Source organism: Pistacia vera, unplaced genomic scaffold, assembly GCF_008641045.1.
Source record: "Pistacia vera cultivar Batoury unplaced genomic scaffold, PisVer_v2 Contig271, whole genome shotgun sequence".
Classification (NCBI taxonomy): Eukaryota; Viridiplantae; Streptophyta; class Magnoliopsida; order Sapindales; family Anacardiaceae; genus Pistacia; species Pistacia vera.
In genome coordinates, this window is record NW_022196081.1 from 63,109 (window position 1) to 80,685 (window position 17,577).

The following is a 17,577-nucleotide window of genomic DNA, read 5'->3' on the forward strand; positions in this document are numbered from 1 at the left end:
ATTATTAATACTGTAAAACCGTAACGTATCAAAAACTTGTTAGTTGTTACGAAACGAAACGGCATCGCTGCCCAAAAATAGCTTCTCTGGGACACCTTGCACTGCCTTCCTTTACCAACTGTCCTCTCTTTTCCAAGAATTAAATTAAAAATCTCAGCTCATAACCCTCACCCGCCTTCTGTCACAGACCAATTAACATTCTCTCTCCCGATCATTTCTTAGAGGCGAAGAATCTAATTCCCACGCGCCTTCTATTAACTTCACTCGCCTACGGCGTCGGTCACGTACTCACGTCGCAATTCTTTGCTTAATAATTTATTATTAGTTATTTCTCGTTGTCAGGAGGTGTGCATAACAAATCTAGCGCGCTCAAATCCACTGAACTTTAAAACGTGGCACTCTGTTATTCAGTAAAAGTACCAAAAGTCAAAAAAAGAAATGAGGACCCATAAATCTAACCAATGGAATTTCAAGCTCACTTAATCTTGATACCCTTAAATTATTTTCCCTTTCCTCGCACAATAAAGCCTCCCTCTAATTTGAGCCTTGCACCTCTCTCAAAAACTTTTGTTGCAGAGGGACAATTCTAGGGTTTTCAGTAAAATTATACAAATTCTCAAAAAATTTGTACATAAAACATTTACGTAAAGATGGTGGTGTCAACGGTTATGTCCATATGCTTTCAATTCAATCTCATTTCAAATTCAAATTCTAACCTTCAATTCTAATGACTTCAACAGCAAGTGAATGGCTCGAATTCACTCTCCCTTCCACACTCTTAATTTTACCATACTTTGTATCCTTCTGATCCTCACCGTAAACCCTAACTTTATTTTGTCGTCGATAAATGACGATGATTTCTCGATAATTGATTTCGATACCAATCTCTTCCACCAAGATTATTCTCCACCAGCCCCTCCTCCGCCGCCGCCTCACGCGCCGTCGGTGTCATGCACTGACGATCTTGGTGGCATCGGCTCGCTCGATTCCACGTGTCAGATTGTCAGCGACTTGAACCTCACACGTGACGTGTACATTGCCGGGAAGGGCAATTTTGTAATCCTACCCGGTGTCAAGTTCCATTGCCCAATCTCTGGATGTTCGATAATCCTCAACATAAGCGGTAATTTTACTTTAGGCAAGGATTCTTCTATTGTGACGGGGGCTTTGGAACTCGTTGCTCAGAACGCATCGTTTTTAAACAACTCAGTTCTGAACACAACTGGTTTGGCGGGAAAGCCACCACCACAGACGAGCGGGACACCCCAGGGGATAGACGGGGCAGGCGGGGGACATGGAGGGAGAGGTGCGTGCTGCTTGGTGGACGATACTAAGTTGCCTGAGGACGTGTGGGGCGGAGATGCGTATTCGTGGTCGTCTTTGCAGACTCCTGAAAGTTTTGGGAGTAAAGGAGGGACTACCAGCAAGGAGGTAGACTATGGTGGTGGTGGTGGTGGGAGGGTAAAGTTGGAAATTACAGGGTTTGTAGTGGTAGACGGCAACGTTTTGGCTGATGGAGGAGATGGAGGGAACAAAGGTGGTGGTGGTTCTGGTGGCAGCATTTTTATTCAGGCTTATAAAATGTAATTATTCTCTCTCTTTCTTTCATGTCACTTTTGGTTTTCTATTCATTTGCGTTTGATTAGTTTTAATTAAAATTTAGGAAACAATTTAATTGAGATGGTTTTGTTTTTAGCTTATCTATTTTTCAAAGATATGGAGAGGCTATAAACTTTGGAATCTGAACAATATGGGATATTGGAGTATGGAAAACTATACTTTAGTAAATGTGGGTGTTGGGCATTTATTATCCTGATATGTGTGTATGTAAGCTAGTGGAGTTGACCAAGCTGGGTGGAAATAATTTGATCAGTGATCTTCTTTAAAAGTCCTAAAATCCGTTTTCAATTTGCTTTCTTTTAATCATATATTGAGATACAAGGTTGCATAAGACTGTCAAGCACTGACTGATGATCATTCAATAAGTCCAAGATTTTATTTATTTTTTTATCAAAATAAGAAAATGAGGATGAAGTGCAAAGTCTGTAGTTTTATTAAACATTTAACTTCTGGCTTCAGCTGTTAGATTGAAGAGAGAGAATGAAGTTATTTTGTTGATGGATGCCCCTTGAGTTGGAGAGCCCTCTTTGGCATGCCCACTAATTGGAGTTGAAGATATGGATAGAACACATGGAATTTTTCAATTTATAATTCAATCTTGTTTTTCTAAAGATGTAAAAAGTAATAATTAATAGGTTCCCATGCTTTTTCGTTATATTTACTATGCCCCAAAATTTTGTCCAGATTTTCTTTGTGTTGTCCATTGTCAAAATCATGTTATATTAACTTGGTAAAAAATATTTATACATGTACAAGAACTTTACTGGACTATCAGTGCATCATAAATAAGTGGACAGCATTTAATGTAACTTACTTATATTGTGCATTTTTCCAGTCCATAAAAAAAATTGCCTCTTCTTCCCTTTCCCGTTCCACAATTCAATTAGTGCCAGTTTAGAGGCATACTGATGTTTGCTTTAAGTGGTGGTTAGTAGCTCCACCATTCAGGCTGTATTTCGCTTGTAAAGAAGTGAAACTCCTTATGTTTTCAGTAGTTGGCATCCTTGTCATTAAGGTCTGACCTATTTAAGGGAAAGTAACAACTCCTAATTATTTCAAATTTATTGTTCCTGTTCATATTTTCATTTAGGTAATTAATTTAAGAACAGGAGATAAAAAGTGGAATTACATTTTTTGCAATTTTATTACCAGAATATCTTGACGACGATAATGAATGCAAAATTGAAGCACAGTTGTTATTGTATCTGTGTGATGGGGAAATAAAATGCAATAACGAAGTGGAGCAGGAGACAACTTTTTACTGGGGAAAAGTGAGTTTGCTTTTATGCTGTGATCTCATTGATATCATCCAATTCAATAAGTCATGGTGACTGTAGAATCTAGTAGTTTTTGATAATATTTAAGATTTAACTCTTAGACTTCTAATAACTTCAATATGTTATTTACTCTGTTATATTTTCTTGCCTTGTTCTCTTACTAAAGAATAAGATTTTAGCTTTTGAGTAAGGCTATATCGTTTTTAATTTGTAGAAAGGTTAATTTGCTTCTCAAAATTATTTATCCTCTTCTAAGTTTATAAGCCTAAATGAGTCAATTCATATGTGGCCTCGAATAAAACATGTATGAAATCAAATTTTAGAGTTCATATCTTGTAGAACTTGAATGTTCCTCTTTGGTGTTAATTTGCTTGCTCAACTCAATAATTTTCAGATATTACGTTTTTCTTCTAAGGCAACCAAATTGTGCTTGAAAGGTGAACTAAAAATTTCCTCTTCTTTCTCAATCAATATGGAAGCATGATCAAAAGAAAAGGAAGCGTCTTAAATGAATAAATTAAGATGTGGAGATTGTGTGAGACTGCATAACGTGGACTGAGGTTGCAGATTTTTGTCACCAGTTACCACATTGATAATGGTTTTTTATGTACTAAGGTGTAAGATACATCTAAAGAATATTAACTTTCTGCCAAATATATAGCAAGTAGTAGTTGCTTTTGTTTCACTTCAATCACCTTAAACAATTTTTGCTTATCACAAAAAACAGGTATTGATATTCTCATTATCTTTCTTTGAAGAGCAGGACAGGAAGTGGTGTGATTAGTGCCTGTGGTGGTAATGGTTTTGCTGGTGGTGGCGGTGGAAGAGTTTCAGTTAATATTTTCAGCAGACATGATGAACCAAAAATTTTTGTTCACGGTGAGACTTATAATTTCTATTGCTGTGGCTCCTCTTGTTCTTCCCTCCTAATTAAATTGTAGTGAGAGTTATTTGTCACCCCTAGTTTACCGTTTCTGGTTGTTATTGGTAATATCTCATTATCTAAATATGATTATTATTTTTAATTAAAATTTTCTATTCTTATAAGAATTTCCCTTTTTGGTTATATCAATGTTGTTGCATTAAATATATGACAACATTAACATTTTTATAAAAGTTTAGTTTTTCAAAAGTCATTGCAAGACCTTTGCATGTTTCCCATGAAATTTTGTGTTTCCATCTTGTTGTTTTCTCCTTTTATTTGTATATGGAGCACTTATGCACTCATTCATCGATTGACTTAATTTTTGTTGCTGAGAAATTTTTATTAGGGCTCGATCACTTGCTCGTTATCAGATGGTTGTGCAACATTATCGGTGTTATGCTTTTGTTCTGTTTTAGTTGTCAGTTGTGTAAATTTTGTGCTATTCAAGCTTTTTACACTATCATTGTTTCAGGTGGAAGTAGTTTTGGCTGTCCAGAAAATGCGGGTGCTGCTGGGACTATGTATGATGCTGTTCCTCGGACCCTTACTGTTAGCAATCACAATATGACAACGGATACAGAGACACTTCTTCTAGAGTTTCCTAACCAGCCTATGTGGACAAATGTTTATGTTCGAAATCATGCCAGGGCTACTGTTCCCTTGCTTTGGAGCCGTGTACAGGTTTGTGGGATTTAATTCTTAATGGATGCTGACTACAATCTTTCATCGCTGTTTGATTTGGCTTCTTGTTAGGTTTTATTCCTCTCTTTTCGTTTCCCTTTATAGTCTTTTTTGTAGGTTCTGTTTTTTCTGGGGTGAGATTGGGTGTGTTTTCCTTCAGCAGCTGGGTCCACTTCCTCTACCCTTTTTGCCATTTTAAATTGATAAGATCTTGCGTGAGAAGTTTCTCATGAAGGAAATGAATGGAGTATGAACCATTGAGCAGTTTCCTTTGGGTTTGTGTAGTTCTGTTTGGTTTGTTTAAATTCAACATGTTGCACCAAATGAGCATCAATGATGCTCCTTTTCAAGTGTGATTATATGTTTATTTTTTACATGCATTTTTGGGGTATTTATATGAACTTCTTTTTGCTACATGATCATATTATGTACCTTATCTTCTCTTTGACCAGCTTTAATTATGAACTTTTAGTGTATCAGATTCTCAATATTTGCTACATGATCATGTTGTGTTGCTGCTATTTCTTGGTCTTTTTCATTTGTCATTTTTATTAGAGTTTTGGAGACAATGTTTTAAATACATTATTACCTTAATGAATCAGATTCCTTTGGATAATTTTTAATCTATAATATCATGGAATTGTTGAGTATCTTTTCTACAGTTATGTTTTACATGAAGAATGTAATTCAGTCATCTGTTTTGATGCTGTCTATAGGTCCAGGGTCAGATAAGCCTTTTGTGTCGTGGAGTGTTGAGCTTTGGGCTCGCTCATTATGCTTCGTCAGAGTTTGAATTACTAGCAGAAGAGTTGTTAATGAGTGACTCTATAATCAAGGTGAGTGCCATCTCATGGTGTGCTCCTGGTTCTTAATGTGAAAGATACTCCGAGTGTTTTTGATATTGATCTTTTGTTGCCAGATATTATTATGAAAGTCCTGAACATCTAGATCCACTTATTTTGATCAGAACATTCTCTTTTCTATATATATATATATATTTGTGTGTGTGTGTGATTTTTTTCTCCTTAAAAGTAGAAAATCTCAATCCTGTGAACCTCCATGCTTTTTCTTAACTTGACCCCTTATATCTCTTCCTCTTCAATTGTGTGTGTGTAGGATAGCATATGTGTATATCTTTTGTCTATATTTTGAGAGCTTCTATTTTACTTGTGAATTTATTTCAATTTATTTATTTATTTATTTTTGAATTTAAAGTATCTCTATGTATTCTTGTAATTTGACAATTCCTATAGGCATTGTCCCTATTTTCTATTAGCTATTTTTGAATCACATTTTATTCTTTTTATGAGCATGGCTCTTATATGAATGCTGTTGTTTCTCTTTGGACACAGCTGAAATAATTCAAACCAAATTCCTTGTTTCTACATACTTCTCATTTTTCTGTTTGTGTTGCATTCAGAGCTTGCACACTAGTTCTGCCTTATGAGATGCTTCTTTATATATACATGTAGTTCTTACTATGTTTTGGTCTGCTGTATGACCATTGGGCTTGGTATACTTCAGGTTTATGGAGCTCTACGCATGTCAGTAAAAATATTCCTAATGTGGAATTCTGAAATGCTTATAGATGGTGGTGGAGATGGAATGGTTGCAACTTCCTTGCTTGAGGCTAGTAACTTAGTTGTTCTAAAGGTATATGATCTATCATGTTTTTGCCAGCGTTGTGCAAGATTGGAAGCACTCATATGTGACATGGTATCGTTTTTTTTTTTTTCCGAAACAGGAATCTTCTGTCATACATTCAAATGCTAATTTGGGAGTTCATGGACAAGGTTTATTAAATTTATCAGGACCAGGGGATTGTATTGAAGCACAACGTCTGGTTCTATCATTATTCTACGGTATTCATGTAAGAAACTGTTCTTTAATTGATTATAATTGACCAATTGTCTGAGGAACTTGGTATGGTCGCTTATAAACTTTTTCTTTTTGTTGGCTGGATGGATATGAAAATTTGATAGTATTTTTTTTACTTGTGTTAGCTTCATAGATGGTTGGATGCATAATATCTGTTTTATGCTTCTTTGTGTACTGCTATTAATTAACCTTTATGGTATGGTATGGGATATGTAACTATACATTATGCTTTTGCCTTCAAATTTCAATCTTGCCTACTTTAACTGTTCTCAACTGCCTTTTGGCGATGCATAGTGATTTTTTTATAGACCAATCCACGTCATGACTCAAGAATTTGCATTAGGTTTATTTATTTATTTAAATTATGTGTGTAGCATTGGGACCCCCATTTATAACATTTTGTAATGTGATATATTTAGGATGGTTACAGGTCTTGCCATGACATTTTATGTCGTGGGAAATTAGCAGCAATGTATTAAGTATTGCTGAATTATCTGGTCTTGGCATGATATTTCTGTGTCCATTTTATATTTTTGGGGTTTTTTCTTAAAGCTTCCTCACCATTTTTGAGTTTTTGGAATCCCTTTTTTAGGTTGTTTTACTCCATAAAGTTTGGTCATCTTTTGGTTAAGTATGTGCCCTTGTATATTCTACGAAATGTGACTTTCGATTTGTTTGACTTGTTGCAGAGGTGCTATTGAAACGTTTGTTCTTTTTAATTTAATTTTGTTTCTCTTCCCCTTAACCAAAACTTGAGCTTAGGTTGGGTAAACACAAGGTTTTGGAGCACCCTCTTTCTGTTTGGTTTATTAGTTGAAATTTTTACTTTGCCATTTTTTTACAATTATTTAGCTACAAAACAAACAGATAATGAAGAGTTAAATCTATTTTGGTCCCTGAGGTATGGCCTAAGTAACAGTAAGGTCCAGTAGAATCTGGTAGTACCTTTAGGTCCTTGTCAGGTATTAATTTTTTGAATTTTTTATAAATGTCTAAAATATCCTTAATCTGTTAATTTTTATTTTCTTATAATTAATGGAATTGTCTAAATTTTTACCAGAATTCTCAGTTAGCAGCCGTTTATTTTTTTCACAATTCTATTAATTTCATTTACATAAGAAAGAGATTAGGGGTATTTTAGACTTTTACAAAAAAAAGTTTTAAAAAATTGTTACCTTTCAAAGACCTAAGTCTTACTATCACAGATTCTACTGGACCATACTGTTACTGAGACCAAACCTCAAGGACCAAAAATATTTCACTGACAATGAATTATAATGATTCTATATTAGAGTGACTAACTACTTAAGCGATGGAAATAAAAAGAACAAGGAATATTGTCAATGATATTATTTGCGGACTTCCACGAGTAATTGTAACAGAATGTTTATTCAGTGTATTTAGAAATTTTATACTTCTTTCCATATATGAGTATTAAGTGAATTTGTCATGTTTTGAATGCAGGTTGGACCTGGATCTGTTTTGCGGGGTCCCTTGCAGAATGCAACAACTGATTCTGTGTAAGCTTGGCGGTTGTATAATTTTTGTTTTTTCAATTTCTTATTTTGCTTTATGTTTATATTAAACCAGTTTTTTCTTTTGTAATATTTGTAGTACACCGAGGCTGTATTGTGAACGCCAAGATTGCCCTATTGAACTTATTCATCCCCCTGAAGACTGCAATGTGAACTCGTCTCTGTCTTTTACTCTTCAGGTGTTCTTTAAATATATTTTATGCAATTAAAAAAATTGAAGATTTTTATTTGTTTTTCCAATTTATATAACATTTGTGTTAGTTTGCTTTCAGATATGTCGAGTTGAGGATGTCAGTGTTGAAGGCCTTGTAGAAGGATCAGTTGTTCATTTCCACAGGGCAAGAACTATATCTGTTCAGTCTTTAGGAACGATAAGTGCATCTGGGATGGGTATGCTTTCTTTTCTGACTCTTCTGTGTATTTTTGTCCAGCCTTCTTGCTGCTGTCATTTCTTTCCTTAAAGTCCACAAATGGACTATATACTGTTTTATGTGTGAAATATTGTATTTTAGTATAGAAACTAAGATGCGACTATTCCACATTCTTGTGATGTTGTTACCTTACAGAGAGGGAAATAGGCCAAAATTCTTCGGAGATGTATTGTTTTAGCTAATTTTAGGTGATTTCACTTAAAAGAAATAATCATTTTCTGTTGAGAGAAAAGAAGAAGGCAGTAGCAAATTGTGGGGTAGAGTTCATCTTTTTATTCCTTTGAGCTTCGGTAGTTGAATTTGAAGATTTATCTTTTTTTTTTCTTTAATTTATTTAATTGGGAAGGGGTTCTGTGTTGATTTTGTATAGTTTTTGGGCCTTTTGTTGTTGGGAGGGATGATTACTATCACCAATCTTATAGAATTTGGTTCCCCTTGGTTTTTTGAACTCTTTGTTTATGTAATTACATGTTATGAAGTTTGTATTTGCTTATATTTTTTGGTTATGCAGGCTGCACAGGTGGTGTGGGTAGAGGTAATGTTCTGAGCAATGGTATTGGCAGTGGTGGTGGGCATGGTGGTAAAGGTGGCCGTGGATGCTTCAATGGTAGCTGTGTTGAAGGAGGTTTTTCTTATGGAAATGTTGATTTACCCTGTGAACTTGGAAGTGGAAGTGGAAATGACAGCTTAGATGATTCTTCTGCTGGTGGTGGTATTATAGGTATGTTTGTTTTTAATTCACTGAACAGATGCACTTGAAACTCTTCTGAACATAAATTTTAAGTCTCATTACCCTGTTGTGTTTGTAACTGCTGAAAGAATTTTGCTGTGTATGCTGCTAATGGTTTGGGGCTCTTAGATTGGCCCATGCTCTGCTGTATGTCCTTTCTTTTGCCTGGGGCTGGGAAAAAATATTTTTCTTCACATTCTTTGAATTTAGAAGTCAACATTGTGGTAATTTAACTTTTTATGTGGAGAATACTGGTTTGTTTGACGTGTTTTACAGTATCTGAGCTGGTAGTTATAGTTTTCACTTCTATTTCTTTTCACTTATTCTCGTTCATTCTGTGTCTGAGCAGTAATGGGTTCGTTTGAGCATCCTTTGTCTAGTTTGTCCATAGAAGGCTCAGTTACAGCTGATGGAGAAACTTTTGGAGGATCTTTCATTAAGCAAAAATTTGCTGTTAGAGCAAGTTCAAGCAGAGGTCCTGGTGGTGGTTCTGGTGGATCTATACTTCTTTTTTTGCGAACGTTGGACGTTGGTGAGTCTGCTACTCTTTCAAGTGTTGGTGGTTATGGCAGCTCCAAGGGTAGCGGTGGAGGAGGTGGTGGGAGGATTCACTTTCATTGGTCAGACATTCCAACAGGAGATGTATACCAGCCCATTGCAAGTGTGAGAGGAAGCATCCACACCGGGTTTGTGTTTAGCTAATTTGTTCAAGTTCTATATATTTCCGATGATACTACTCATACATTCTAGGGGTTTATCTATCATAGGAGTAAAATTTTGAATTTTTTTGAAACTTGATCATTCAATTGGTTGTATGTTATTTGTACTTTGGAGTATCTTAAATCTGTAGTTGGTCATTTTTCCCCAAATTATTCCATGAGCATTTGCCCAAGGCTGTAGCTATACTTTCTTCCGACTTATATTTTTGAGTCCTTTTTTTCCCTTTTGGAACTTTGAGAGAGGTTGCATAAATGTGACTTGGGAGATATATAGTCACTGTGATGGAGGGGATAAAGAATAACATAGATAATAGAGAATTAAGTCAAGATAGGGAGATAGACAGAAATTAGATAGAAAATCAGACAGATAGAGAAGAATTAAGATAGGAGAATCAAGAAACAGAAGGATAGAGAAGAGATAGACAGAGATAGATTAGTGAGACAGCAAGAAAGAGAAGGAAACCAGAAGAATTAAAGGAGGAAGAAAGATAATCAGTAGGGAGAGAATCAAAACTTTATTCCATAATAATCAACCAAGCCTAAAAACAATAATGAAAGAATCCTTTATTTATAGGCTTAAAGATAAAGGAAATCCTAATTGAAATTAAACAATAAAACAATTAAATAAAAGACTAAACAAGCTAGAACACTCAATCCGAATAGATAGACAGATAAGGTCTAAATAATCTTAAATTAATCCTGTTTTTCCTACATAATGTATTACCCTTGAGAGTTCTATTGCTACTGGACAAATATTGCGTTCTTCCATTCGTAACAGCATAACCAAGAACTTATACACACACGTACAGATATGCTCCAACACACTAGTTCAAAAAGGATGTCTGGTGCATTGCAATATGTTAGCAATTAGTTAGGTGATTTGTTAATTAAGGAAGAATTAAGAGCTATACCAAGTTGTACTGATTTGTGTTGCTCGTTTTCTTTCTGTTACTGATCAAGTGGACATCAGGCAACATATTAATGATATTTTCATAGCTTTTTTTTTTTTTTTTTTAATAATTTTGGGAACAGTTAAAGAAATGGTACATATATGTGCGACACCCAAAAATCCCGAGTGTGATAAACAAGTTGTGTTTACTACTGTGGTACAACAACTGCTCTGGTATTAGCATGCGGAACTTCATACTTGCTTTTCCTTGATTGTTCTTTGAATAATTTTGTGGAATCCATACATATTGTATTCATTTTGAGCCATTTGCCATAGGACACCCTCTCTAAGATTATATTGGAGACTTTTTCTGAGTGCAGACCTCTGGATTACACCATTTTCATGATTTGAAGTTTTTGAGATTGGAGAATGTTTCATCTCATATCAGATGTAACAAGTTTTATATAGAAATCATGTGTTGGTGCTTGTCAAAGGGATTCTCAATTGTTTCTTAATTATCATTTACATGTTTTATAGAGATTAAAAACATCAAAAGTTGTCAGTCATGGTTGCAATATAATGTTTCCCATTGATGTTCATATGTGAAGTCGCTGTTTTCCAATCATGTTGATGGTGTCTATCATTTTATAGGGGTGGTTTTGGTGGCCATGACGGTGGTGATGGAGAAAATGGAACCGCCACTGGGAAAGCTGCCCAAAAGGGCTTTATGGGATATTTTGTGAGGTGATGTTGCAATTTATGACATTTTGGTTTTTTGTGTTCTAAATATGTAATATCTTTGATGCCTTATGTTTGTTTTTTTTTTTTTTTTTTTTTTTTTAATTCAATACATTTGTTTAAGAGATTTTTTTGTCTAATTTTCAAGTTGCAGTAAATCAATAAATTTTCTATTTATGATGGTTGCATTCTTCAATATTGTCCAGCTGGTGCTTATAAGAAAGTTTCCGAGTTTCTAAATTGTGTTGTTGGTATTTTTCAGGAATGTCCTGTTGGCACTTATAAGAACGTTACTGGATCTGATAAATCTCTTTGTCATCACTGTCCTGCTCATGAGCTTCCCCATCGTGCAGTTTATATTTCTGTCCGAGGTATTTTTCAATTATTGGTGCTTCATTGTGGTACATGTTATAAAACCAGTATGGTAAAATTTTGCTGCTAATTTTTTAATTCTACTGTAAGCCAAAAGTTGAATATGGTAATAAACTTCAGAACCTTTTTTTTTTTTTCCATGCTAACAGGTGGTATTGCCGAAACACCTTGTCCTTACGAATGCATTTCGGACAGATATCACATGCCACACTGTTATACAGCCCTTGAGGAATTGATTTACACCTTTGGGGGGCCTTGGCTATTTTGTCTTCTTCTCATAGGTCTCCTTATTCTCTTGGCGCTGGTGCTTAGTGTTGCCAGAATGAAATTTGTTGGGGTTGATGAATTACCAGGCCCAGCTTCCACTCAACAGGGCTCTCAAATAGATCACTCCTTTCCTTTCCTGGAGTCACTGAATGAGGTTTCTTCAAAAAAAATTTGGCTTATGGATGATTTTGTCTGGGTAGAAATATAGCTTTTAGTCCTTCTGTCACTATCTATGGACAGATACTCCCCTCTCTTTTTGTGTTTTGGTTATACGTTTTTTCATTTGAGGTTAAAATATGCTGTTGCTTTTTCAGGTTTTGGAGACAAACAGAGCTGAGGAGTCCCAGAGTCACGTGCATAGAATGTACTTTATGGGTCCTAATACTTTCAGTGAACCCTGGTACCTCCCTCATACTCCCCCAGAGCAGATAAAAGAGATTGTGTAAGTAAAATTGCTGCTCTTTGGTTTGTCCCTTACTTTATGATGATGTTCTTGAATTCTATAGCTTAATGAGTAGGAGGATATTTGGTTTTGTTTATTAGTTGAAATTTGTTTATAGGATTTGTTTTTTTTCCATTGTTTATATGACTTGGCAGATACGAGAGTGCATTTAATACATTTGTGGATGAGATAAATGCTATTGCCGCTTATCATTGGTGGGAGGGTGCAATGTATAGCATTCTTGCTATTCTTGCATATCCCCTTGCATGGTCCTGGCAACAATGGCGAAGGAGGATGAAACTGCAACGATTACGTGAATTTGTTCGATCAGAATATGACCATGCTTGCTTACGTTCATGCCGTTCACGAGCTCTCTATGAAGGGCTTAAGGTTTTTCTACTAAACTAGTGTTTTAATTGGTTTATTGTTGTGACTTAAATTGACCTATAAAGTTGTGTGATTGTTGTACCATGTCCAATTCTTCCTGGCACATGCTGTATGTTAGTGTTCTTCCTCATAAAGTACATTTCAGCTTATTGGTTGTTTGAGATTTTGTTTAGGCTTATTCTCCCATCCATTTCCTTTTGTTACATATTCATACCTGAATGGTATGTATGCATTCTCCTACGAAAGGATTTTTTTTTTTTTTTTTTTTCCATTTTGCTGGATAATTAAATGGCATTATGCTGTTGTGAATGTGTATAGTGGTTATGTAAACAGAATTATTGGTCTAACTATACCTTATCTTTACTAGTTTGCAGTAGACAGAATTATTTTTTATTCATTCTCATTGGAATTCATCAAACCTGGTCTGGGGACTGCGACTAGCTTTTGATGTCCTTAATCTGTTAAACTGCTTGTATTTTTTGGATTTGTTATTATCTCTATGTTTCAAATTAGTCTTTGGTGCTGCCCACTGGGAAAAGGATACTTATGGGTTGTTTATAGAATGTTGTAGTCTTTTGTTATATAATTGACTGTTTATATTTTTTAATTGATTTTGTGTTATTTTTTCTGTTGTATATAGTATACAAAAATTATTTGCTTACAAATATGTGACGCTATTTTACGGTTTATTACTTGCTGTTTGAATATGTACAATCTGTTTGTTTATCTGCATGCATGCACTTCCATTCAGCAAAAAAGACTGATTTATATGCCCCTGAATATTTAAATCCTGCGATGTGGTCAAAGTATAATTTATAGTCTTGATGAATTGCACATTGTTATTCTTTTTTATTTTTTTTTTTTGGGTCTTTTTAGCATTTTTTTTTCTTTGTGTAGGTAGCTGCAACTTCTGATCTAATGCTAGCATATTTGGACTTCTTCCTTGGCGGAGATGAAAAGAGATCAGATCTTCCTCCTCACCTCCATCAAAGATGTCCAATTTCAATGATATTTGGTGGTGATGGAAGTTACATGGCTCCCTTCTCACTTCAAAGTGATAATATTCTTACCAGCCTAATGAGCCAGGTTCATTAACTGAGTATCCTTGGTCAATAATTTGTTCATGAACTCTTGGAAAAGAGATTTGTCTTAAACAAACAGCTTTTCTAATTGTAAGTCCTCTTTTTAAATTGTTTATGTTTATTTAAATTGCAGGCTGTCCCACCAACCACTTGGTATAGACTGGTGGCTGGTTTAANAAAAATTATTTGCTTACAAATATGTGACGCTATTTTACGGTTTATTACTTGCTGTTTGAATATGTACAATCTGTTTGTTTATCTGCATGCATGCACTACCATTCAGCAAAAAAGACGATTTATATGCCCCTGAATATTTAAATCCTGCAATGTGATCAAAGTATAATTTATAGTCTTGATGAATAGCACATTGTTATTCTTTTTTATTTTTTTTTTTTGGGTCTTTTTAGCATTTTTTTTTCTTTATGTGTAGGTAGCTGCAACTTCTGATCTAATGCTAGCATATTTGGACTTCTTCCTTGGCGGAGATGAAAAGAGATCAGATCTTCCTCCTCACCTCCATCAAAGATGTCCAATTTCAATGATATTTGGTGGTGATGGAAGTTACATGGCTCCCTTCTCACTTCAAAGTGATAATATTCTTACCAGCCTAATGAGCCAGGTTCTTTAACTGAGTATCCTTGGTCAATAATTTGTTCATGAACTCTTGGAAAAGAGATTTGTCTTAAACAAACAGCTTTTCTAATTGTAAGTCCTCTTTTTAAATTGTTTATGTTTATTTCAATTGCAGGCTGTCCCACCAACCACTTGGTATAGACTGGTGGCTGGTTTAAATGCACAATTGCGCTTAGTTCGTCGTGGAAGGCTAAGAGTAACATTTCGACCTGTCCTAAGATGGCTTGAAACTCATGCCAATCCTACTTTGAGAGTCCATGGCGTACATGTTGATCTTGCCTGGTTTCAGGCTACCACTTGTGGTTATTGCCAGTATGGACTTTTGGTGTATGCTATGGACGAAGACACTGAGTCTCCCCACACTGAAAGTACTGAAGTAGGAGGAATTGAGCAACAGTTACGTAATGGTTTCATCTGTTTCTTATACTGTCATTTTACAGTAGAAGCTACTAAGGTTTAAAGTTTAGGTATTATGTTGGTGGATTTGTAACAGTTTGGCAGTTGGTATGATTAGTTATAAATCTAGAAGAGCACATTAACTAGTTTACTTTTGAGGGTATAATAAATGCATATGCAGGAAAGACATAGTGGCATATAATTAGTTGAACAAATTCAAAGACCATCATCATGATGACTGGCAGGATATAGGAAGATTAACATGCTTGCCATGCAAAAAATTTCACTTCTTTATATATGAATGCTTGCACCTATATATAAAAGCATATATCCAGTGCTAGATGATATGAAGTTTGACTTGTTTCCTTTTGCATTTGGTTTACACTTAACAGTTTAAAGAGCATACGAGGGGAAAATCCATCTGGTCTTTTGAGTGATGATATGCTTTTAAGTCGAGCCCAAAGAAGCTGTGAAAATTTTATGAAGCGAAAAAGGAGTTATGGAGGGATTATAGATACTAACAGCTTACAAATGCTTGAAGAGAAGAGAGACATATTTTACTTTCTCTCTTTTATTGTTCATAATACTAAGCCTGTTGGCCACCAGGTCTCCTCACATGCTTTTGATACTAGTTGATTGTTTCAACTTTACTATAAATTTAAGTCTCTCTCTCTCGCTCTCTAATTAATTGTTTTTCTTAATTGCAGGACCTTGTTGGTTTAGTGATCTCAGTGCTACTTCTAGGAGATTTTAGCTTAGTGTTGCTTACGTTGCTTCAGCTGTATTCAATTTCTTTGGTGGATGTTTTTCTTGTTTTGTTTATCTTACCTTTTGGCATTCTTCTTCCTTTTCCTGCTGGAATCAATGCTTTGTTCAGTTTTGGACCAAGGCGTTCCGTAGGTCTAGCACGAGTTTATGCTTTGTGGAATGTTACATCCTTGATTAATGTGGTAAGTCTTCTTGTCTTTGCAGTGGAACTTATTTTCTTGTTCAAGCAAGATCTTTAATTCTTGTCTGGAGAGTCTTATCAAGATGAATGGTTTGGGTGGAAGAACAGTGATATATGCTCCCTTTTGGTTGCCCAGAACATGTTTAAAAATAACTGAAATTTAGGTGTTGCTTGGTATTATTTCTGTTTTCTCTTCTAATTCTGATTGTGGACTGCAATATTTATGATGCAGTTTTATAGAAGTTGTTGGAACAAAAAAAAGGACAACACCTTTTTATGCTTTCAAAAATTTAAGAGAAGAAATACAAAGTTATGACGCCATACGACCCCCTCGCCCTGTGATTGTTGATCACTTTTTATTTACTACCACCACTGCTACTCTCAGTACCGATGACCACCTGTCCGCCACTATTATCCAGCCTGAAGTTTTCATCTTGCCTTGATCCTAGAACCATCTTTTATGTTACGCTCCTACCATTTGCCATGTCACTACTATTACCATCAGCTAACCAAATATGTTATCTTCTTTCTTTTTTCAATGAAACAATGTAACTACCAACTTTCATGATTTAAAAAAAAAAAAAAAAAAAAAAAATAAAGAGTTTTAGAAGACACATTTTTGTTCCCTATCTCCAAAATGACATGAAACTTGCAGACTCCTGAGTGGACTGTAAAACATCTCTAGTGTTGGGGTTCAAATTATATTGTTTAGGTTTACAAATCTTCTATTTAGTTTTTTCCTTTGTCTCAGATTAATGATTTACATTTTTATCTTTGTTTTTTGAATTTAGAAATTGTTGTTCAATTGACTTGTGATCCATTACCAGGGCGTTGCTTTCCTTTGTGGATATATTCACTATAACCGTCAATCATCTCCTAATAAGAGACTTCCGAACTTTCAGCCGTGGAATATTAACATGTGAGATGATTCTGTGTTTTTGTAACTTTTTATTTTGATTCAAAATCTGTAAGTGTGCCTAATGTTGTCTATTCATTTCTTATTGGTTGGTGCAGGGATGAAAGTGAATGGTGGCTTTTTCCGGCTGGACTAGTTTTGTGTAAAATTCTCCAATCACAGCTTATTAATTGGCATGTTGCCAATTTGGAGATTCAGGATCGATCATTGTATAGTAACAATTTCGACCTCTTCTGGCAGTCATGATGATATACTTCTACAAGATATATTCCACTTTTAACAGCCTTTTTTGTTCAGTTTCAATTGGTCTCTTTCTGTATGTTCTTTGAGAGTACTAGGTGAGTGGCTGACACAGTAGAAATAGAAAAAAGGAAAAGAACAAAAACAATAACCCAAAAAAATCAAGAAACAAAATGAAGATATAAATACTAAATAGAGGCAGGCATTCATTCATGTAATTCCTGAGGGATGCTGAAGTTCTTTTTTCTTTACTATTTTGTTAAAAATTCAATGTAAATATTAAATAACAAATGGGGGCATACCCATATGCTTCAGGGAGTTCATTTTGTCTGCGTGCCCATATGCTTTCTATACATAGTTTCTTCACTCTGCTTTGGTCTATGTATTTTTTCGTTTTAGATTTTTCATCTGTTCGATTTGAAGTTATTATCATTGTGAATGTTGAATTCGCAATTTACAGAGGTTCTTTC

At 35.0% G+C, this 17,577-nt stretch overlaps 1 protein-coding gene across 1 annotated transcript; it reads left to right on the top strand.

Moving 5' to 3' along the window:
- The first annotated feature begins 537 nt into the window (after nt 1-537).
- LOC116133644 lies at nt 538-17,430 on the top strand. The gene is given in 23 exon segments (XM_031419328.1): nt 538-1,583; nt 3,661-3,776; nt 4,295-4,503; nt 5,220-5,339; nt 6,028-6,156; nt 6,248-6,373; nt 7,846-7,901; nt 7,996-8,095; nt 8,189-8,306; nt 8,859-9,068; nt 9,427-9,763; nt 11,337-11,389; nt 11,392-11,429; nt 11,686-11,794; nt 11,945-12,216; nt 12,377-12,504; nt 12,660-12,894; nt 13,789-13,977; nt 14,722-15,002; nt 15,395-15,608; nt 15,710-15,952; nt 16,779-16,870; nt 16,966-17,430. Coding segments are annotated over 23 exon segments (4,359 nt in total). The 5' UTR covers nt 538-747; the 3' UTR covers nt 17,114-17,430.
- The last annotated feature ends 147 nt before the right edge of the window (nt 17,431-17,577 follow it).